This window comes from Diabrotica virgifera, chromosome 6, assembly GCF_917563875.1.
Source record: "Diabrotica virgifera virgifera chromosome 6, PGI_DIABVI_V3a".
NCBI classification, from domain to species: Eukaryota; Metazoa; Arthropoda; class Insecta; order Coleoptera; family Chrysomelidae; genus Diabrotica; species Diabrotica virgifera.
In genome coordinates, this window is record NC_065448.1 from 142,596,562 (window position 1) to 142,621,849 (window position 25,288).

General features: G+C 32.4%; 1 protein-coding gene across 1 annotated transcript in view; it reads left to right on the plus strand.

Annotated features, from left to right (window-relative positions):
* LOC114333681 (transcription elongation regulator 1) overlaps positions 1 to 25,288 on the plus strand; it is a 139,034-nt gene that overhangs the window by 58,852 nt on the left and 54,894 nt on the right. Inside the window, exons 9-10 of the mRNA XM_028283622.2 lie at positions 5,030 to 5,390; positions 15,507 to 15,657. Coding sequence (XP_028139423.1) covers positions 5,030 to 5,390; positions 15,507 to 15,657 — 512 coding nt within the window. The remainder of the gene's footprint in view (positions 1 to 5,029; positions 5,391 to 15,506; positions 15,658 to 25,288) is intronic.

Sequence of the window (25,288 nt, forward strand, 5' to 3'; positions counted from 1 at the left end):
CAACCTTAATACTACTTTTATGTACAATTGATACAGTTTCGATTGACATAGTACAGTGCAAAACAGGCAACTCTTGCCTAGGCATGGTGCTGAGTCAGTCGACACTAATAATATAGGATCTAAATGTAAAATGTTGTACACACATATTTTTGAATAAAATTTGAAAATTTGAAATTTGAATAAATTTGAAATTCTAAGGCTATTCCATATTTATATCTAGAATAGGTATCCTAAGTATAAGTTAGACATAGTACGAAAATAATTCGTTACTAATAAACTCGTTATAAGTTAGATATAAGTACATACTCCAACTTTATTCCGAAATAATAGTTTGGCAACGTTGCAATCTTCTGCACAAATACATAGAACAACGATATATTGTGTCAAATATGTCAATTTTGACTTTTCTCTGTAACTGACAAACCAAATTAACTTAGGCGAAAAGTTTTCGGAATGATAAAAATGAGTTTTTATTGATTTTTTAAAATACGTTTAAAATACCAGTATTCTTCTTTCATATGGCTTCCACAGAATTGCTGTATCATTATTATTTTCTGAACAATAACATTGCAAAAAAAAGTTCCTAGGGGTAACCAAATTGAATAAAATTTAAACTAATTGACGAATTATCTTGAAATTTTTTGTGCATTATATGGACTGCTTGACTCAACACCTATTCATTAAGTTTTCTAAAAACCTTATACCATCTTTAGAAAACCGATATTTAATTCTGAATTCCTTATCAGTGTATTGTGAAAAGGGATTTATTCTATCTTTGAGAAGTTTCCTTTTTTGTGTATTTTTTATCATGTTAATTAAATGATCAACTTCTTCGACAGCCGCAACACAAAAGATAATATATTTTTGCCTCTGATGACATTGACAGTCATAAAATAGGTTATACCAGACTTAAACAAGGGTGTGGGTGGGTCGGTATAAACTTGGATTAAATTCTTATACCAAGTATAACCTATATCTAAGTTATTCCATGTTTATTGGTAGTGATTTTGCCTATACCTGATGACTAAATTCTTATACCAAGTATAACCTATATCTAAGTTATTCCATGTTTATTGGTAGTGATTTTGCCTATACCTGATTTATATATATTTGCCTATATATAACTTTTATACTTGAATTATTAGTAACAGTGTAAGAGCATAGTAAAATCACATCACTTGAGAAAAACACTCTGTCAGAACAGCTGTAGTGACATTAAATTGAATTGATTTTGTGGAAGTATTGAAAACAAAAGTTTCATTATTAGATAAAATGCACTTCTCTCAGGTAACGGTCGAATCCATCACCAATTCTTAGTTTAATTTGATGGTATGCGCAGATAGCTTCAAGACAAAGTAGATCAGCTGGAAATATTTGCAGAACCGGTTAGAGCAATTTATGGAGGAATATGTACAGAAACTGGGTGGAGAAGAAGAACAAATCAAGAAGTAGAAAGTTTAATAATAATTATGTAAACAGAACAAGCTTTATAAAGGGACAAAAAGTAGATTGGTTAAGATATATAGAAATTCTTGAAAATGAAATAATAACAAAATTAGTAAAACGGCGAAAGTCTATAGAAAAGGGAAGAAAAGAGAGACAGCGAAAAAAATCACTAATTGATGCTTTTGAAATGATGATAATGTTAATCATTTTAAAAATTATAAAGACAGAATACTAAAAATTGAAAGAATATAGGGGAGAACCTTAGAATATTTTATAATTTTTTAAATTGTAGAAATACATTTTGTATTTAGAAAAATATTTACTCTAAAGCTCTAACCATTGGTGTAGCATTTACGTTAAGGGCAGCCAAGTTCGAAAATTGAATTTTTTAAGTTTTTTTTTGGATTATGATTGAAAATTATTCTCTGAAATCTTCTCTTTCCAACGATATATAACACAAAATTATTTGTTTTTTGAACAGCTGCATTCAACTTACCATGTACCGGTAGCTTTATAGCGTATTACAGTGTTTTATGTTTTTGCGATTTCCCGAATACTAGGTTTTTAACTTTTGATGTCAAATATCTCTGGATCCTTAGATGATAGAATGTTCAAATTTTTACAGTAGTTGTAGATAGACAATATTAAGTGTCGCGTACAGTTTTATTGAAAGTTAGAGTTTTATTGAAAAATATACAAAAACAAGTAAAATAAAAAATAAAATCTAAACTTTTTTTATTTTTTTGTAAGAGTATTTTAAAAATTTTTAAAATAAATGTTTCTTTCACTATAACTTTACAAAAACCTACGCGGCACTAAACAATACATCTAATTTCAAAATTACACAAAAATTAGGTCTCTAAGTGCTTTGGTTACAGAACTATGTGACATAATGTTAACATTGTCGTTAAATGGGACTTCGGATGCACTTTAATAGCCCATTAAATGAACGGGAAATTCGGCGATACCATGTAATTTTCAGGGGCAATTTCGAATTGCATGAAAATTTCGATTTAGGTTCTACTTACCCTCCACTTCAAAGTTGAAATTGTGCCGTTGGTTGCTTTTACTTGGGGGGTGACAGTCACCCCTTCTCGGGGGTGAAAAAACATACGTTCAAGATAAGACCGGAAATGGATAAATTGACTGATTCTAAGCAACTTTTGATCTATAGAGTTTTTTATGTAAGTCAATACTTTTCGACTTATTTGCCATTGAAAATGTTGGATATTTCGACATAAAAACTACGTTTTCAGACGGTTTTCCGCAAATAACTCAAAAAGTAAATATTTTATCGAAAAAATTATCCTTAGCAAAAGTATAGCTTATAAAAAACCCAAAAGAATGGTATATGAGTAACGTCTATCAATCAAATAAAAACAAAGTTGTAGCTCATGAAAAATACGTTCTTATTCGTCTAATTCCAAATCGAATATTTCAAGGTAAAATCACTGAAATATTAAGCACTTTTCGGGAAAAACCCATTTAAACTTTTTTAAAGTGTTTATAAAAAGCTTTGTTTTAATTGTTAACAAAAGTTTTAGCATTAAAAATAAGCGAGTTACGCTCAAAATAAAGTTGGCCTTCTTTTTTTTGTAAAAAATCATGAAAATCTCGCCGTGTTTAGCTCCTCAAATGAAATTAATCGCTACCGCTTTACAAACAATTTACTTACCTATCTATTTTTTATATGATCTGTCAGTCTCACCGGTTTAAAGTGTTTATTTTTGAATGGGTTATAATTGAAAAAGCTTGAATGGGTCACTAATCACGAGTGTATGCAAATTTTGAACAGCCATATCTTAACCAATTTTTGTCTTACGGAGAAACAAAATAAAACTAGCATATTTATAATAGTAAAACCTACATTTTTTTACTCTTTAAGATTTTTCTTATCACTAATACTTATCAAGTTATTTTGAAAAAATGAATTTTTTCAAAAATTTTTAGAAACTTTTTTTTATTATAAAACCAAATGTTTTTAAAAATAAGCACTTCAAACCAATCAAACTTACAGATCATATAAACAATACACATACAGTTAAAATAGATGGTAAAGCCAAACGATTAATTTCATTTAGGGTGCTAAATAGAGGGAGGTTTTCACGATTTTTTTTTACCAAAGAAAGGGGCCAACTTTTTTTTTCAGTGTAACTCGTCTATTTTTGATGCTGTAAACTTTTGTGAAAAACAAATAATAAGCTTTTTTTTCGATGCTTTAAAAATGTTAATAAGGTTTTCCCGAAAAAAGCTTCTTTCTTCGGTGATTTCGCGTTGAATTATTCGATTTGGAATTAGACGAATAAGAACGTATTTTTCATGAGCTACAACGTTGCTTCTACCCAATTTGTAGACTTTACGTGTACACCATTTTTTTCGTTTTTTTTATAGGCTACACTTTTGCTAAAAATATTTTTTTCGATAAAATATTTACTTTTTGAGTTATTTGGGAAAAACGGTCTGAAAACGTAGTTTTTTTGTCGAAAAATCAACATTTTAAATCGCGAATAACTCAAAAAGTATTGACTTACGTAAAAACTTTATAGAACACACGGTTCTCAAAAAATCAATTAATCCATTTCCGGCCTTATTTTAAACACGCGTTTTTCACCCCCCTAGATGGGGTAAATGTCACCCCCCAAGTGAAAGCAACTAACGGCACAAATTTAACTTTGAAGTGGAGGGTAAGTAGAACCTAAATCCAAATTTTCATGCAATTCGGAGTTGCCCCTGGAAATTACACTCCAAAACGGTCATTTATTGGGCTATAAAGACCCTTACATAATATGATCGCATCAAGCACCGCAGCGAGATACCTGGCGATGCGAGTCGAATGAATTATACTGCGTTCCACGGTCACCTTTCAGTACAGACTCTTATGAAGAACAGTGTTGCCAAGAGATATTAATATTTATATTAAATAAATTTTAAAGTATTTTTATACCTCACTTGGTCTATTAAATTTATCAGTATGTATGAGAAATCTTGTAATAAGCTGTCAAAGCAAAGGGAGTTTAGCTCGGTGGTAGCGTGTTCGATCGGAGATCGAGAGGTCCCTGGTCCGAATTTTATTTACTACATACAATTGTTTGCCTTTTAATAACATAACCTAAATCTTACTTTGTCTTCTTATAATTTTTTTTTGGGCTACGGCCTTGATAATTGTCCAGTCACCAGAACCAATATGATTGGCCAATATAAAAGTGCGAAAAAAGTTGCCGAGCTATGAAACCAGGTGTCGCTTTTCCGAATTTGCACGGTCCCAATATTTCTACGCTAAGCGTATTCACTTCATTTTCTATTACTCTAGAACGAAATTCTGGCATGCCAATATTATTACTGACTATTATCATTGATTATACTGACTATTATCAATGGTATTATCATTTTGTGTGTCTCGTTGTTGATCAGTGCGGTAAGCATGTGACGTAGACGACGTAGCACATCACACATTTGCTTGACTTCTACAACCTAGGTCTCTTCTCCTTGTCATTGTAAATTTAAATTGTGAGATTTTGATTTTTTTGAGATAAATTGTGACAAATTGTGAATTTGTATTTCTAATAAAAAATGCTATTTCTAGGCAACAGTAATGGAGCAGTTCCACCAACGAAAAAAATTGACATTGGTAAAGAAGCTGCCATAGAAGCCGAAGTACGAGCGGCAAAAGAAAGAGCTGTCATTCCACTAGATACAAGAATAAAATTATTTAAAGAAATGTTGACGGAGAAGCAAGTATCTGCTTTTAGTACTTGGGAGAAGGAATTACACAAAATCGTGTTTGATCATAGATATTTGCTACTTACTTCTAAAGAACGAAAACAAGTTTTTGAGAAATATGTCAAGGAAAGAGCAGAGGAAGAACGGCGGGAGAAAAGAAATAAGCTTCGGGAGAAAAAGGATGCATTTAGAAAACTATTAAGCGAATCTAATCTCAGTGGCAAGTAAGTGGAAATAATAGCTAATATTTTAAATTTAATTGATGTTTTATAACTAAGTAATGTTCTTTTCTAGTTCACTTTTATTTACTTGGTCTTTACATACAAGGTTTTTCTATATTCGACTAACAACGCTCTACCACAAAAATATCTCGCTATTTAATAGATTTTCAATGTTTTTTAACCACTTTGGTGGCACTTAGAACCTTAGTAATTCGCTTATAAAATTGTTATAACATACTTAAACCGTCTACCAAATTTTATTAAAATCAACGTAATAGATTTTGCATAATAAATTTGCAATCTAAATGTTTTTAAAAAAGTTCAAATTTTTTAAAATCTTTCTGAATAAAAAGTAGACCATTTAGGAGTTGGCTATTTTTTTACATATAAAGAGGAGCTCTACCTATCTAATACACTTTACATAGTTAAAATATTTATTTAAGGGGCTTCAGCAATGTTTCAAAATTATAAACAATTTTTTGGCTTATAAGCAAATAGCTTGTTTAATAATAAAAAAATTAATTTTTAGTAATGCAAATAATCAAAACTAGTATAATAATTTGAATTAAACTTTCAAGTGCTGTCACCAGAATTGCTATTTTATTTTTTAACCTTTAACTACCCGCTCATCAAGTTATAACATAACTTCACGCGTGGCGTACTTTATACGCCACAAGAAAATACACTTAAAAACAGCGGATTTCTTTATTTTTTTTTGAAAAAATACACTTAGTTGTTTGTTATTAAGTATTTTCTATGGGAAATAAGCCGCAATTTTACTAAAAAATTAATTTATTAACGTTTTAAAGCCCAAATCGGGTTTCGTTGTCAAAATACAAAATACTATTACAAAAATGTTGTTGCTAAGTAAAAAAAAATTCTTCTAATAATTTATTTAATCTGACTCATTTATATTGGCAATTCAGACGTATATTATACATTTTAAAGTAGAAGACTTTAAAATGATATCACCAATATTTATGAGTTGCGTTCCTGGGACGACTTTACTAAAAGATAGTTCATTCATTCATAGTTGTTTGTTATAAACCTTATTCGGCAACAGCGAATACTTGGAGTTCCTTCGCAGTAAGCCAATTGGGATTTATAACTGGAATCTGATTCCATGATAAATAAAATTACTAATAAAAATTTTTTTGAAAGGTGATTTTTTACATGAGAAAAAGTATTGTTTATAAAGAAAAATATATTTTGTGTCATAATGACTTAAAAACAATTGAAAGATGTACTTATATTACTACTTATATTACAAAAATCGTGGCGTATATTGTGCACCACCGGAAACAACAAATACTAAAATGTAAATTACGATCTTCCCAGAACGCCGATTATAGCGAAACTAAAACCAATTGTAAAGCACATTCCAGTGATAGGTTAGGTAGATAAACAAGGTCAAAAATTCAATTTTTAAATATATTTGCAGTAGAATTCTTATATTTGGCGTACAAAATACGCCAGCGCGTGTAGTTAAAGGTTAATCAAAAGTTATTCGGGTTCAAAAATTGCAATTTTTCGATTTTTTGAAAGTTCAACCGCGTTTATCTCGAAAACTATGCATCCTACGAAAAAACTTGTCAGAACTTTTTTGCTTAGAATTAACCAAGAAATACAAAAAAATGTTTTATTTTGCGAAAAAAGGATGTTATGTAATTCCTCAAGTTCTTTGCTTATAACAAGTCTTATCGACATCCGGATCAACTGTTACCCAAAAAATTCTTGTGCTACGGGTCAAAATACATAAAAGAAACTTATGTAAGTCCATCTAAATAAAGGAGGCCGTTGCACCCCCTCCTGGCGGCAGCATTAATTTGTTTATAAGCCAAAAAATTGTTTATAACTTTAAAACATTACTGAGGCTGTTTAAATAATCCGATTTTAATTCTGTAAGATGTATTAGATAGGTAAAGTGCCTGTTTATATGTAAAAAAAATAGCAAACTTTTAAAATGGCATACTTTTTGTTCAGAAAGTTTTTAAAAAATTTGAACATTTTTAAAAAAATTTAGATTAAAAAATTATTATGACAAATCTCTTAGGTCAATTTTAATGAAATTTGGTGGACGGTTTAAGTATTTTATAAGAATTTTTTAAGCGAATTACAAAGGTTCTAAGTTTAGAACAGGTAATTACCTGTTCTTGCACTCATTGACTGCCCTACTAGTACTCTCATATTACTTTGTTTTCATATTTTATTAATATTTTTCTAATAATTTTTGCAAGCATTTTATACACCAATTCTAAAAGTGCTGCCTACAGTTTTCGCACTTTGTTTTGTCGGCTTTTTATAGATAGGACAAAGATAGGGCCAATAAGAGCGCTATTTATTATATTATTCGGCATTTCTTCCTTTTGCCAAACTGCTAATGCCAAGCCGATTATAGACCACGCATCAGCGGTAAAAAACTTTAAAATTGTGGAATTTTGAGAATCAACACCGATTTTAATAAAAATTTGGATTTAAGCTCGGTTGACCCTCTTCTTCAAAGTCTACCCTATGCCGCACCGCGCTTTTGCTCTGGGGGCGAAAACAACCCCATCTAGGGGATGACAATTTTTCAATCAAAATAACTATGGAAATCGATAGTGGGTGAAAAACATTGAACAAAAACAGGCTTATTTTGCCCCCTTATTTCCATTTTGCAGGAAGATTAATAATTTAAGACATTTTTAACCAGTCGTATCTCATACAAAATTTAATTACATATCTTTACTTTATTTTTTTACGGCTTTGTTCTAAAATGAATCGTTTTAAAGTTATAAGCAAAGAAAGTAGAAAAAATTCGATGTTTATCGAAATTTTTAAATATTTTAATTTTTTTATTAATGTTCCGGGCATATTTGAGAAGGAGCATAAGTCAATTATAATTAATTTTAGTTGTCACCTAACTTTATCTGCAAAAATCCAAATGCCACATCTCACATCCACCTCAAAATAGATCCGCCCTGGTCTATCTGAGAAGTAATAAATGATGCCTAGCTTCTCACTATACGTCCTGAGCTTCGCTGGTATCGCCACCTACCTAGTGGATTACTAGTACAACTTTCGTTGGAAATTTGGCTGAAAAGAGAAAAGTGTTGCCTATCCTCTGTGAGTTTCGCTGGTATGGCTGGTATCGCCATCTAGCGGATGACTTACTGTTTTGGCCGGAAATTGAGAGGAAAGGAGAAAAGCAAATAATAATGATTTCAAACTTTATTATATTTAATTCTTATCGTGTAATATTTACAACGTAAAGAAGTAATTGGATTGTAATCGATAATTAATATCAGTAAGTACAGAATTTATTATTCATTATGATTATTTTAAGATTTTGCTTATCGTTTTGAAGTTTATGTAGACAGATAATATTAGAAAAAATTTATTCTGCAATAAAGTGTAATAATTTAATATAATTGTAGTATAATACTTCTTAAATATTAAATTATGCATTTATTGTACTTAAATAATTAATTAAGAGCGTAAACGTAAAATTTCGGGCCAGCTCTTTTTAAATACATTACTTTTTTTCGAATCCTGATAGAACCAATAAGTATATTTGAAAAATTTAAGCGCAGAATGAAAGACTACATTATCGAGGGTCAAAAGTCCCTGAAAATTTCTGTTTATTTTAATCAGTTACAGTGGTGAAAAAAAGAGAAAATTTAGTGTGATATTTTAATTTTAAATATCTCGTTCAAAAGAAACTTTTTGTTTATTCTAAGGAACTTTCGGTCTTTTATTAAATGAGACATTTAGTAAAAATTATATGCAATTCTTAATGCAGAATGTCAAATTTCCAGTAAAGGTTCACTGACTTGTCACTACTGGAGCTCGCGAATTTTTAATTATCCCCTCTACCTACGAGCTCAGAGCGGATACAATAAACATGGCCATGATTAAAAGTCATATTCTAATGTTTTGGCAATGCTCTAACGTCAGAAATTTTGAATGAAGTGAGCGTGTTTTTGTAGTAAAAAGGGTATAGCAACATAAATCCTTTAAGACCTTAGTTGCTGAGATACAGGAAGTTATACAACCTAATGTAAACCAGCGACAGAGAAGTTCAAAATTAGTTTAATATCTTGTCTCAAATGTTGCAGTAATTTTAATAACCAATAATGTCGGTACCTACATAATCTATTTTTATACAAAATATTATCAAGAATCACCTTAATTTCTTAAAAATGGTTAAAATTTTCAATTGACATAAAATTTCTCTTTGTCAATTATTTTAGTTAAAGATTTATATTTATATGTATATAGATTTATATTTCATATGAAATTTGTCACTTTTTTAACCATTTTTTTTGTAATTTTCATATATTTGTCTCTACTAAGAACGTCTCTGCTGTGTCTGTTATTAATTCCTTTGGTTGGATAAATTCAGCAAGAGACCTTTGCCATTCTTCAACAAGATGGAACAAGAGTTCCAGGCCGTTATCAGCTAACGCTAAATACACACACACATTCCAAATTCCGATAGTGAACCACATGCGAGAATGAGACATTTCACCATAGATATAATAAGACAGATTAGGCAAGGTACGAAAAATAGCGTAACGCGGAGCAGTTCATCGGTAGTCTATCTCTATCTACCGGAGCTTAGCTTTCTCTCTCTGGCATATGATGGTCGCTGCCGCTATTACTCTGTGTTTGTATTGTTCCATTACTCCCACCTCTGGTAGATACGCTCACACTCGTACGACATACAAAGATAGCTAGACCACTGTACTTGTTATTGGCGTTACACTCCGATGCATTGAGCGGCATATACCTAGCCTGGGCCTCGATTTTTGGCCCTTCGCTTCGTTATCGAACGTATTCGCTTCGTATACTAAACAGATACGAAACGAATACGTTTGATAACGAAGCGAAGGGTCAAAAATCGAGGTTACCATACACCCTGGTCTATGGTTAATATGTCTATGCATTTCACACACGCCGACCGCTTAATTAGTGGAGTCACTGAAGGTGGATATGAGCTATTACCTCCGATTTCGTTGAACCTCCATCGATTTGCATGAAAATTGGTGAGTGGTTAGAGGATATCTCAAGGAACAAAGGTGACATGGTGCCAACTTGCGCTTTTAACCTAGGGGTGGATGCCGCCCCTTCTCGGGGGTAAAAATTATTTTATTGAAAATAACCCCATAATTCGATAGAGGGACAAATTCTAAGCAACATTTGTTATATAAAGTTATTAAAATAAATAAAAACTTTATGAGTTATTAAAGATCAAAGATTTTAATTTTTCTTGAGAAAAATGCATTTTTTAACCGATTTTTCATCAATAACTCAAAAACTATAAGTTTTTACAAAAAAGTTATTATTATCAAAATTGAAGCTAATAAAAAAGGAAATAAACCCCTTACTAGAAAAACCTTTTAATGTTAACTAAAAGTGAGTTAATTGAATGTATATTTTTTTCGGCGAGTAAAAAACTATTGTTTTTTTTAATACCTCCGTTCGTGTTTACGATATCAGTTTCATCTAAAAACTGTTTGAAAGTTAATTCCAAGTGCTATTTAAGCACGTTGAAGCTAATCTCTTAAACCCCTTATTTTTTAAAAAATAAAAGGTTAAATGGCCCGTTTGCATGGTTCCCACAGCAAAATTTAAGATTTAAACGTTTCTATCTCGGTTATTTTTTACAAGGTAAAAGAGGTAAAATATTTGGTACAGAAAAAACTAAAATTTGATTATATATAATTTTTTACGTATATTGAGTATTTTTGAAGTTATTATCAAAATAATATGAGAATTAAAATAATTTTAAAAATTATGATTTTTTTAAATTATATCTTTTTTTCAAAAATATGCTTTCTAAACCGGGCAAAATTATCGAAAATATTACTAATGCTAATATAAAGAAGTTCTTGTAAGGATTACTATTAATTTTAATTTTTGTGGAAATGGCGTATGTTTTATTTTTCACTTTTTCCTAAAAAATTCGAAACGGTTCTCTTATTTTCATCACAACTTGCTTAATCTTGAAGCTATTACCTTGTTCTGAAGCTCATTTATAGGTATTCATAGGTATTCCGAAGTACTTTTACAAATGTTTAGCAGGAATATTTTATACATTGCATCGTTTTTTCGTTATTTAAGCTTGAATACTTAGATTTGAGTACTCGTCGAAAAAAATACACATTCAATTGCCAATAACTCACTTTGAACTAACATTAGTTTAGTTCTTTATGTGAGGAATGTATTCAGTTTTTTATTATCTTTAATTTCAGTAATAATAACTTTTTGTAAAAGCTTATAGTTTTTGATTTATACGTGAAAAACCGATTTAAAACATGCATTTTTTACGAAAAAATAAAATCTTTGGTCTTCAATAACTCAAAAAGTGTTGATTTATTTTAATAACTTTATATAACAAATTTTGCTTATAATTTGTCCCTCTATCGACTTATGGTATTATTTTTAATAAAATAATTTTCACCCTCGAGAAGGGGTGGCATCCACCTCCAGGGTAAAAGCGCAAGTTGGCATCATGTCACCTTTGTTCCTTGAGGTATCCTCTAATTACTCACCAATTTTCATGAAAATCGATGGAGGTTCAACGAAATCGGAGGTGAAAACCTTCAGTGACTGCACTAAATCGGTGACGACAAATATCGTTCAGCAGCCGGCCACTTCCACGGTCTTCGCCGGCATTAGACGGAGAGCTAGAGACGAGAAATCATCGTCATAAGTAATATGGAGTTTGGCATGTGAAATGTGTCTATTGTATATTGATAACTATGACCTCTTTCAGGCTGACACCTCAGTTGATACAGGAAGTAGTAATAAGGGATGAAAGGGGAAAGTTGGTGCAGTCATTAAATGTTTTCACCTTCTATTTTGTTAAACCTCCATCGATTTGCATGAAAATTGGTGAGTAGTTAGAGCATAACTCAAGAAACAAAACTGATATGGTGCCAACGTGCGCTTTTACCCTGGGGGTGGATGCCACCCCTTCTCGGGGGTGAAAACTATTTTATTAAAAATAACCCCACTAATCGATAGAGGGACAAATTTTAAGCAAAATTTGTTACTTCTAATTATTAAAATAAATCAATACTTTTTGAGTTATTAAAGATCAAAGATTTGAATTTTTCGTGAAATAAATGCATGATGTAAAGTGGTTTTTCGTGAATAATTCAAAAACTGTAAGTTTTATCAAAATAGTTATGATCAGCAAAATTGAAGATAATAAAAAATAAAAGATATTTATTATTCGAAAAACCTTTGAGAATTAATAAAAAGTGAGTTATAGGTGATGGAATGTATATTTTTTTCAGCTAGTACCCAGATCTAAGTATTCAAGTTCAAATAACGGGAAAACGGTGCATTTTATAAAATATATTTACTGAACACTTGTCAAAGTACTCAAGAATACCTATCAAGTGAGCTCCAGATGAAGTTTATAACATCAAAGCTAAGCAAGTGATGATGAAAATAAGAGAACCCTTTGGAGTTTTTAGGAAAAAGTGAAAATTAAAACATACGCTATTTATATATGTATTTATTTTGAAATTTGTTAACAGAATAATTTTTAAAGGAATTTCGGGAATGAAGTTAGGATTATAATTTATTATCAAGTTCGTTTTATTACAATTTAAATATAATAAGTTAAAAATGCGAGCATTATTATAACGAAAACTTTGTTTTTTATGTATTTAAATTCCTAATATGGAAAATTGCTCTTATGAAAAGTTGTTTGGAATTAAAAATTATGTTTAATGTGCAATTATATCCGACTATTTAAATATTGTGAGCTATAAAGGCACTTTACTGAGCGAATTTCTTGAGCGAAATTCATATTTTTTACACATCGACTAAAATCGATACAATTTTATATAATCTTATGTTTATGATTGCATCTTGGATTTTAGACCGTGCAGATCTTTTTATGAAGAATAATTTTTGTTCGTAAAATTAATAATAAAAGAGTTATACATGAAAATGATGATTGGTAGGTATCTCTAATTTGAGAAAAAAAATTAAATATTTTCTTTTTATTAGAAGAATGCAGATAATAATTACATTATTATAATAATTATTAATTATTTAATTATAATAATAACAACTATTGCATATATTAGAACACAGTTTTTAATTTCAAACAATTTTTCGTAGTAACAATAATTTACAACAGTGTGAAAAAAAGGTACTTTAATCTTGAGCGAAATTCATATTTTTTAAAATACCTCCTATAATATAGATAAAATTTGCTATCTGATGATTGAATCGTAGGTTTTAGACGATGCAGAACATTTTATGAATTAAAACTTTATTTCGTAAAATTAAAAATAAAAAAGTGTCCCGTAATATATGTGTCCAACTTAAGTAGACACACTGTATATTATACAATATAATATACATAATACATAAATCATTGGGTAGACAGCACCACAAATTTGTAACCTGCCATTTAACATTACTTACATTAAAATTAATAAGTAATATTTATTTATTTGATATTTCAATTCTTTTACAGTTTATATGAAGTAATATATTTTTGAAATAATATGAAATTTTCATTAGAAGATTATTTTCATCAAGAACATATTATTATTAATTAAATGTATGTTACTAAAATATTATTTTTATATTATTTCGATATTTAATTGAATTTTTTCTATCGATATAAACTTAGTGGCGGTTCTAGCCAGGGGCAGGGGGCAGCTGCCCCCCTTCGGTTTTTACAGTACTTTTGTACTATAATTTTCGTTAAAAAGGCACGTTATCTTGTTTATTCACCGGTTGTGTTCCCTTGCCCCCGACTTTGGTCTAGAACCGCCCCTGTATAAACTGAATATGTACAGAAACTGAGGGTGTCCAATAATGGGCACAATTGACATAATATTCAAATACATTTTTGCTGTATTTTTTATAAATGTCTTAAAACAATTTTAAAAACTTATATAAATAATATAATAATTAAGCTCCAAATTTTTGGAGCATAAACTTTGAAAAATGTTTGTAGCATAATGTTTAATGGTATCAAATTTTCCGGGAGCTCATTTGATACATATTTCTAAGTACTTTGACAAGTGTTCAGTAAATATATTTTATAAAATGCACCGTTTTCCCGTTATTTGAGCTTGAATACATAGATTTGGGTACTAGCCGAAAAAAAAATATACATTCCATCACCTATAACTCACTTTTTATTAATTCTCAAAGGTTTTTCGAATAAGAAATCTCTTTTGTTTTTTATTATCTTCAATTTTGGTAATTATAACTATTTTGATAAAACTTACAGTTTTAGAATTATTTACGAAAAACCGCTTTACATCATGCATTTATTTCACGAAAAATTCAAATCTTTGATCTTTATTAACTCAAAAAGTATTGATTTATTTTAATAATTAGAGGTAATAAATTTTGCTTAAAATTTGTCCCTCTATCGATTAGTGGGGTTATTTTTAATAAAATAGTTTTCACCTCTGAGAAGGGGTGGCATCCACCCCCAGGGTAAAAGCGCACGTTGGCACCATATCAGTTTTATTTCTTGAGGTATGCTCTAACTACTCACCAATTTTCATGTAAATCGATAGAGGTTTAACAAAATAGGAGGTGAAAACCTTTAATGACTGCGTTAACTTTCCCCTTTCATCCCTTATTGCTACTCCCTGTATCCACTGAGGTGTCAGCCTGAAAGGGGTCATAATTATCAACATACAATAGACACGTTTCACATGCCAAACTCCATATTACTTATGACGATGATTTCTCGCCTCTAGCTCTTAGACTACAATGATTGTTTCAACGGTAAATATCGATGTGTCTGCAAGCATCTGCTATACCAGTCAAATATCGGGCGATAAAAATCGCCCGTTAAAAATCGATGGGTGTGTATTTAGCGTTACCCATTTGTGATTTTAAAACTTACCGTTTTTTGGTTTGACTTCTTAGTAAACTTTTTTTTATTGTTGTTTTTTTGTCTTCACTTCAGTAGTTCACCATGGAATTTGTTCTAAATCCTTTATTTAAATTAAAAGTTTTTTTACTGCACAATTTTCAGTATTTCACAAGGAGGTAAAATGATGTTGTTTATTAATAAATGATACATATGGTTTTTTGAAATTTTTTTTCGATTCATCTATCATGTATTTTGTTTTATTCCAGGTCATCATTTAGTGACTTTGCCCAAAAGTACGCGAAAGATGAAAGATTCAAAGGAGTTGAAAAGATGCGCGAACGTGAGAGCTTATATAATGAATACCTAATTGAAGTAAGAAAACGAGAGAAAGAAGAGAAAAATCAACGTCGTGAACAGGTATGTTATTGTTTGTCAAGTAATGAAAACGACTTACGCAATACATTGATCAACTTCTATAGATTTCTAGCAACTATCAAGTACAATATTTTTATTAATCGGCAAATAATTGCGATTTTTTATTATCAGTATTCGTAAAAATACAAAGTTCTACGATGCTTATAAAATAAGTTTTAAGAAATTGAATGCGCCCAATTTTTCCATTAAAGTTGTTAAAGTATATATAATTTGACAGAAAAATTAAATATGTGAATGTTTTCATAACGGTTTTAAAAGGGATTGAACCCAAGAAGTTTTTTTAAGAAGCAGAAAATGAATGTTTGTATAACGTTTCGATATTTAAACTAAAAGCCATTTTCATAATATAATATCTTTTCATTTGAAACTAAAATTTTCTATTAGTATCTAATTTCTTGAGTTATTGCTGTCTTTATCGAGGTGTGTATTATATACAGGGTGTTTCATTGGAAAAGTAACATACATTAACTTTAGAAAGGGGACACTTACGCGGTCTCAAAAATACCATGCTTAATGGGTCTTACTTAATCAGTAACACAATTACTGGGTGTTTTATCTATTTTGTTCTTATTTCGTTCATAACTTTTTTAACCACACTGTATATTTCTTTTGTATTTGGCACGCGAATATTCTTTAAGGTGTTCAATCAATTAATTTATTTATAATTATAAAGAATCCAGGCCCGGATTAAAAAATAATGGAAAAATGTTCCGACCCAAAAACAACACCCTGTACCTACATTAAGTTTTTTTAAAAATTGATTCTGCACTTAAAAAGATGCTGAAAAACTAAATTTAGTTTCCACTAGCTCAATTCGCTAGCTTAACAAGGGAGCCTATTAGCTCAGTTCGCTGCAAGACTCCGGTTGGTACCAATTCAATTCGTTGGAACCTGATTGGTTAACAGCAGGTGACCAGTGAGTTCGTGTCAGCTCAGTTCGCCAACTGGAACTTGAACTAACTTTCTGTCATCTCGATCCCTTTTTTATACCATTTCGGTCGCTCTCAAAGACATAGAAAACATGGTGGCTTCAAACTTTCTACATAAATTAACAATTACATAATCAAAAATGACATGTCATTGAAAACATGGTATGTAGTATGTACCTACCTAAATTTTTAAATTTGTCTAGAACTTTGAACACAGTTTTCTCAAAACTTGTCACTTACACCCCTTTTGTTCTAAGGGCCTCGTATGTGCTTATAATCAAGTAATGGTACAATAGCTATTTGGATAACAAGGGAGGAAAGTGCTACTTTTCCTCCCGAGAATGAAGTTTACTGCCCGACGCGTAGCGGAGGGCAGTAATCATTCAAGGGAGGAAAAGGCACTTTACTCCCATGTTATACATATGGTTTTTCCACCTTCCTTAAATTAATAACAAGTCATTTTTCATTTTTACTTAATTTGTTTATGTAACTAACCAACAAAATTTATTAAAACTAAAACTAACAAGTAGGTATAATATATCTGTCAACTGTCAAATATAAGTCAAATTATTAATGTAAACATTGTTAACCCGCCAGTGGTCGCTATATGAGATTTTCTCTCACGGTTTCAGAAAATTGCGCACAACCTTTTTTCTGGGAAATTATACGCGCTGTAGTTCCTTCTAGTCTCCTAACTATCCTCCCTCGACAATCTAATAGACTCGTCCGCTCAAATAGTGACTCAGTTTACTTAGTATCACCATATTGTTGAGTCAGTGCGCTTCATGTGAGAGATTCTCTCATCAAGCGACCACCGGCGTCACCAACTGTGTATAAAAATTAATTTTATTTTTCCCCTTAAGACCCTTTTATGATGTAATAAAAGGCGCTGTGGATGTGGTCGATGATATGAAAATCCTATATTCTGTTTCACGGGTTAGTTGTAGATGGTCACTTACCATATATTTTTCAATGTTAAATATTGGCGGCATCAATAGTCACATTTTATATAAAGATGAATAATAATAAAACAGAAAAACGTCGTGTTTTTTTAAAGCAAATGGCTTTATCGTTGATGAAACCTCATCTTTTTTGTAAAATTTTGTAAAGAAAGGCAAAAGTTGGATATGTGAGAGAAAATCTCACGCGCGACCACTCGCGTAACAACCTACCTAGCGACCAATGCCGGGTTAAATCAAAATAACAATTTACTGTTTTTTACCATTCTGCAAAATACAGAATATTTTATAAATAAACGTTAAAATGTATAGATACTTACGTAATAGAAAATAGATATTGTACAGGGCGTCAATAAGTTATATTTCATGAATGAAATACCATGACGTCACTTTTACTTTTCCTCCCTAGGGAGGAAAATATTTTGCAGAATGGTAAAAAACAGTAAATTGTTATTCTAATTTAACAATGTTTACATTCATAATTTGACTTATATTTGACAGTTGACAGTTATATTGTACCTACTTGTTAGTTTTAGTTCTAATAAATTTTGTTGTTTAGTTACATAAATAAATTAAGTAAAAATGAAAAAATGACTTGTTATTTGAGGAAGGTGGAAAAACCATATGTATAACATGGGAGTAAAGTGCCTTTTCCTCCCTTGAATGATTACTGCCCTCCGCTACGCGTCGGGCAGTAAACTTCATTCTCGGGAGTAAAAGTAGCACCTTCCTCCCTTGTTATACAAATAGCTATTACCTCTAATTCAGTATAATTAATGTGACCAACTAGTCCGAAAAATCCGGAACATGGCCCGAATTACGAAGTCCTGTGCCGAACTACGAAGTCGAATTACGAAGTCCTGGTCGTCCCGGACAAGTCTTCCGGGTCATCCGAATTTTCAACATTTTGGTAAAATTTTGTTTTGGGTGGTGGAACGAAAAATATGGACAGCCGCAAAATAGCAACTTGGCAACTTGTTTGATTTTTACAAGTTCATTGTAGTCCATTTAAAATATGATTGAATTGATTTTTAAAGTTTTTCTTCTCAAATTCAATCATTCGACAAATAGTAAGAAGTAATAAACATTAAAAATGATCTGATTTCTTGTGGCATGTTTGACAATTATATTTTCGATGGGATTAAGCTCTAATTGGTTGTAATGGTAATTACATTTTTATATTAACCTAAGGTTATATTTACATGGAAGTCGAACATCATTTGATTTTCTTGATTCAATTTTTTCTTTTTTGAGAACGACTTCCGGATTGGAAGTGGAAACGTCAAAAACTAACAAAAATGTAATTATTATTACAACCAAGTGTGGCTTAATCCCATCAAAAATATCACTGTCAACATAAAAATGTTAAATAATCAATAAAATGATGATATTAAAAAAATGGCTCGATTTTCATTGAAAAGTCCCGGATTTCAGGTATTTTTTCAGCCTTGTCCCGAATTCGACTGAATTGGAATTGGTCACACTAAGTATAGTGCCTAACTACACTATTATCTCACTTTACTTGCATATTATTGTTATTATTAGAATCATAGTTTGTGCTTTTTTTTTCAATTTATAAGAGCTAGTGGATTAGTGGGCCATAGAATATGTGATAACGCTGGGAAATAAATAAACTAATTATAGTTATCATCGATCAAAGAAATTGATCAATGTATTGCTCTAAAACTAGAATTAATGCAATGGTGTAGATAGTAGATCACCAATAAATTATAAATAAAATTTGTAAAGTTTGTGCAGAGTAATACTTAATGTTTCTTATATCCTTAGCTTTCACATAGTACTCTCTGATATTTCTGACTAATCCGTGAGTGTTCTGTATACATATGTGTTCTAAATTGTGGTTGTTAATACATTTTTAAATAACATCTGGCGATTATAGTCCCCAAATATAATTTTTGGTACCAATATTGTTTGTATCACATTACCATTCTTTGTAAGCGTCGTTTTTTGTGTTTTTTTATTACTATGTGAAGTTAGCTTCATTGTCCTTCTTTAGAAAGATTGCTTGCGATCATCCAATTACCGCCTTGCCGATCATCCAACTAGGTGACATAGACATACAAATTACTGTTAATCGTTACTGGAACCAGACAATCATTAGTAGTACAAACAACAGATAAAAAAAGATGCTAACCAACGTTCTGAAAGGACATGGTACATGAAGAAGAAGAGAAGAACAGATAACCAATCAATATTGAATGAGGTGTGAAACAGGGTTCAACAATATACGTTACCCAGGCGGCACTGTCGTTCTGGATGAAAACATCGACGATCTGCAGGAACTGATCAGTAGAGTTGACATAGAATGCAGAAAGTGGAGACTCTCTATACTATAAACATCCACAAAGCTGAAGATACGGTCATCAGTAAAGAGGACATCGGTCCAACCCAACTGGTATTATAACATCAAACGCTGGAATGAGTACAATTCAAATACTTTGTATGTAGGATCACATAAAATTTAGATCTGTCCTCAGAAATCAGATGTCAAATTGAACAGCCAAGAAGCACATTTCAAAAATTCAGGCCATTATTATCCAATAACTCATTGTATTTGGTGAAGTGAAACGTTTGCAAGATGCCGTGTATGGCCTGTACTTTTGTATGGATATGAAACTTGGAGTTTGAACGCCAATACTACAAATAAAATCCAGGCATTTGAAATGTTATAACAGAACGCTACAGCTAATACCCAAATATCTAATGAATTGTTGGCCAAGACTGACTTAAGTGACTATCTAAAATCATTGCATAATTCTATGTTTTGGTCTATTATTAGTTATATGAGTTGAATTTACATGTTTATATATTTACTTAAAAGAAACATTTAGTTTTAAAACATAAGTATAGGTTAATGTCCAAAACTTCTTATTATTTTATATTTGTTTAGGTTCCAATTGTTTTGATATTTTAATCATACTGTAGGTTTTTTATTCTCTATGAGTGGTAAGTGCAAATTAATGAAGAAGTTTTATATTTAATTGTTGAAATACAGCACAGAATGTCAACGAAGTCCAATATTTATTTTTCGACCAGAATTGATATACTGATTAGATGCTTAATAGAATTTGCTTTGCTTTTTACCATTTTTTGCTAGTTGTCTTTAATCACCGAAATAAGGCGGTTATTTTTTTTTGTTTTCTTATTAGATAAAAAATGTCGACTAAATATGTAATATTAGTAAAATTAACAAGATGATAAATTTGCATCGTCCAGTTGCATAAGTTTAAATTTTGTCATCCGCACAACATGCTGTACGATTTTACAATCTACACTGTGTGCCTTACATGCTCTATTTGATATTATTCATTTTCATTTGTTTATTTTTATGCATGTTTACGAATAAATTAAAAGTTCAGTTTTAACGTATACAGTAAGCACCACGCTAGTAAACACACGAGTACCTAATTGCTAGGGTTGGCCTAATCCGGTCCATTCTCACCTGTGACTTTCATATCTGTCATGTCATGTGACTGTCATGAAACTATTCAAAATAATTGTTTTTCCATACAAAAAATACATTAATAAACTCTATTATCCAGATTCATAGCTAGACAGAACCACAGAGGACTCAACGAATCTCCTTGAAACAGGCCCCGGCTGATTACGATATTTTCAGTTTCGATGTTACTTTCACCAGGTATTTGAAGGTGAATTCTAGTTTTCCACTCTGTCATTATATGTTGTAAAAAGGTCACTATATTATCATCGACTTTATATATTCTCAATATATCTATAAGCCATTCATTCGGTACTGAATCAAAGGCCTTCTTGTAATCAATAAAAGCAGTAAATAGATTCCTCTTTTTGGAATATGCTTGACTAGAAATGACTGACTCGATGATAAGTTGTTCTTTGCAACCCATGGAACCCTTAGCGCATCCTTTCTCTATGAGGCTCTATGATATTGTTCAGAGCACAGTGTTGGTAGATACGCCCGGCTACACAGGATGTGACCAATTTATACAAAGTTGGAAGGCAAGTAATTGGGCGGTATTTTGCTGGATCTTGGGTGTTATTTTGATCCTTCGGTATTAAATAAGTGGTTCCCTGAGTTAGGAATGATGGTATATCCTGCGGATTAGAAATAGCATGATTAATTAGTGTTGATAAGCATTCATGAGCACTTCAAAACTTCTTGAGCCAAAAGTTTTGAACTCCGTCTGGTCCAGGAGATTTCCAGTTATGAAGCTCTTTGATGATATTTGAGACTTCTTCAGTGGTGAAGGGTTCGTAGAGAGTAGTAGTGTAGTGTTGGCAGTTCTGTGCCGTATCTTCTATCCATCCGGCATTGTTGTTAAGAGCAGCTGGTGTGGAAAGTTGATTTCCCCAAAACTCATGAATTTCTTCTTGGCTTGGGTAAGACTTATCGTGATTTTCTACGGTGGAATTGAGTTTTCGATAGAACGCCTTCTCAGCAGTCTCAAAAAGGGCATTGTCGGATTTTCGGTTGTTACTCACTTTGTACCTTCTTAGTCGTCCTGAATAAACTCTATTATTATATTATTATTATTATATCCAGATTTAGCCATACGGCTCACACTCCCTCTAAGGGGGAAATTGACTCATCCCAGATACCTACGGTATCAAAAGGATTGAGCTCTGGTGGGACTCTTTCCGTGTTATCGAGCCCTAGGTGACTTGGTATGCAGGTGTATCTCCCAAAAATTTTCGTACACATCTGGCCGTTGCGAGTAGTACAGCTTTCTGCATGGTCTTGTAAAGATGTTCATTTAGACCCAGCCTTTTTATGCTTTCGAGGAGGTTCTTCGGAATGACTCCAGTAGTAGACATAACAATAGGTATCGTCTGGGTACTTTGCATTCTCCATTGCCTTCGTATTTGAATTTCTAGATCTCTGTACTTGGCGATCATTTCAGTGAATTTACTACGTAGATTATTGTTGTTAGGTATCGCCACATCAATTAGTGTTGTTTGTCTTGTTAATTTGTTAACTAGTACGAGATCTGGTCTATTATGTGCCACTGTTTGGTCTGTGAGCACAGTGCGGTCCCAGTATAGCTTGTAGTTGCCATCCTCAAGCATACTCTCAGGGACGTATTGATAATACGGGAGATGGTCCGTTTGGAGTAGTCCCAGCTTGATAGCTATCTCTTGATGAAGGATTTTTCCCACTGCGTCATGCCGTTCCTTGTATTCAGTTGCAGCAAATGCCTGGCAGCCTCCTGTAAGATGTTGGATGGTTTCTTGGGCTTGACATCCATATCGGCATCTGTCGTTTTGAACCTGAGGGTCTTTGATGATATATTTCAGGTAGTTTCTGGTTGGTATAACCTGATCCTGAATGGCCAGTAATGAACCCTCCGTTTCAGGGAACATCTTTCCTGATGTCAACCAGTAGTTCGACGCTATATTGTCGACATAATCTTGGCTGACCTCATTGGGATGTCGCCCGTGCAAAGGTTTACCCATCCAGGCGCGCACTTTTTCGTCCTTAGTAAGGTGGCTTATGCGCAGTTCTGCTTCCCTCAGTTTGATCGGTGTTGTGTCATCTACTGCGCAGATAGCGCGATGTAGAGTAGATGTCTCAGCCTGCATCTGAAAATAAGTTCTTAAATTAGCAATTTGTTTATCTAATTTCTCACCTATATCCCTAAGTCCTCTTCCTCCTAAATACCGGGGTAATGTCGTTCGTTCTACTGCACTTTTAGGGTGGTGTTTTTGTGCCTTTGTGAGGTGTGTTCGTACTTTTCGCTGAAGATTTTCTATATCCGTTTTTGTCCACTTAACAATACCAAATGAATAGCAAAGCGCGGAACAAGCGTAGGTGTTTAGTGCCTTAAACAAATTTTTACTGTTAAGCTGTGAACGAAGCAGCTGTTTTACCCTTCTTATAAACTCAGTAGTTATCTCAGTTTTCATTTGCTTATGGTCAATTTTCCGCGCCTGCTTTACTCCAAGATATTTGTACATATCGTTGTCGCCCATGGCCTCGATGTTCTGGCCATTTTGCATATCGAATCCACCGGGCTGTACCTTTCCTCTGACTATATTCAAAACACGGCACTTGTCTAGACCGAACTGCATACTAATATCATTAGAAAATGTTTCTACAGTTTTTAGCATATCTTCTAGGTGTTCTCGAGTGGAAGCCATTAATTTCAAATCATCCATATACAACAGATAATTGAGCTTCGCTACCACAGTATTATTGCTTTTAATGCTAAAACCTGAGTCAGTGGACTTTAATAGCTGGGAAAGGGGATTCAAAGCTAAACAGAACCACAATGGACTCAACGAGTCTCCTTGAAATAGGCCCCGGTTGATTGCGATATTTTCGGTTTCGATATTGTTTTCACCAGGTATTTGGAGGTGAATTTTAGTCTTCCAATCTCTCATTATATGTCTTAAAAAGGTCACTATGTTATCATCTACTTTGTATATTTTCAATATATCTATTAGCCATTCATGCGGTACTGAATCAAAGGCCTTTTTATAGTCAATAAAAGCAGTAAAAAGGTTCCTTTTTTTAGTGAATGCCTGGTTAGAAATGACCGAGTCGATGATAAGCTGTTCTTTGCAACCCATGGATCCCTTAGCGCATCCTTTCTGTTGAGGCTCTATGATATTGTTTAGAGCACAGTGTTGGTAGATGCGCCGGGTTACACACGATGTGACCAATTTATACAAAGTTGGAAGACAAGTAATTGGCCGGTACTTGGATGGATCTTGGGTGTTATTTTGATCCTTGGGTATTAAATAAGTAGTTCCCTGAGTTAGAAATGATGGTAATTCCTGCGGATTAGAAATAACATGATTGATTAATGTTGATAAGCACTCATGAATACTCCAAAACTTTTTAAGCCAGAAGTTCTGAACTCCGTCTGGTCCAGGAGATTTCCAGTTATGAAGCTCTTTGATGACATGTGAGACTTCTTCAGTCGTGAATGGTTCGTAGTTAGCAGTGACGTAGTGGTGACAGTTGTGCGTCGTATCTTCTATCCAGCCAGCATTGTTGTTAAAAGCAGCTGGTGTGGAAAGTTGATTTCCCCAAAACTCATGAATTTCTTCTTGGCTTGGGTAAGACTTGTCGACACTTTCTACGGTGGAATTGAGTTTTCGGTAGAACGCCTTCTCAGAGTTCTCAAAAAGTGCATTGTCACATTTTCGGTTGTTACTAACTTTATACCTTCTTAATCGTCCTGAATAGACGGAGAGTTTTTGTTTTAATGTATCCAGACACTGTTGGGCTGTGTTATTTTCTGGATCGTATCTCGAGTGTCTTGCAGTGCTCCGCATTATTTCTTCAGCTCTTTTAATGACTTTTCTACTTGTTACACCTCTTATATATTCTGTGACTTGACCAATATCCCTACGCAGTAACTCAATTTTTCCGAGAAGTCTTTTTTCCCAGGGTGCAATTCTGTTACCAGTCCTTCCGTTATTAGTACCCCGTCGTGTTCTGATCTTAACGCCCATTACATTGGCAATTGCTGTAGCTGCACAGTAGATTAGCATATGCAGATATTCCAATGTGTGGGCTTCTACGACATAATTGGGTAGGACTTCAGTATTCACAATTTGTAACAGGGTACCTAGTTTCTTACAAGAGTTTATTCGTGGTAGCGGTGGTCTGCTAAGTGGATTTGTTCCTTCCATTAAACTCTTGTACGGCACGAGCCATTTCGTTTTCTAGACTATCGCGCAACTCGTTGTTTTCCTGCTGTGTATTGTCAGGTTGAG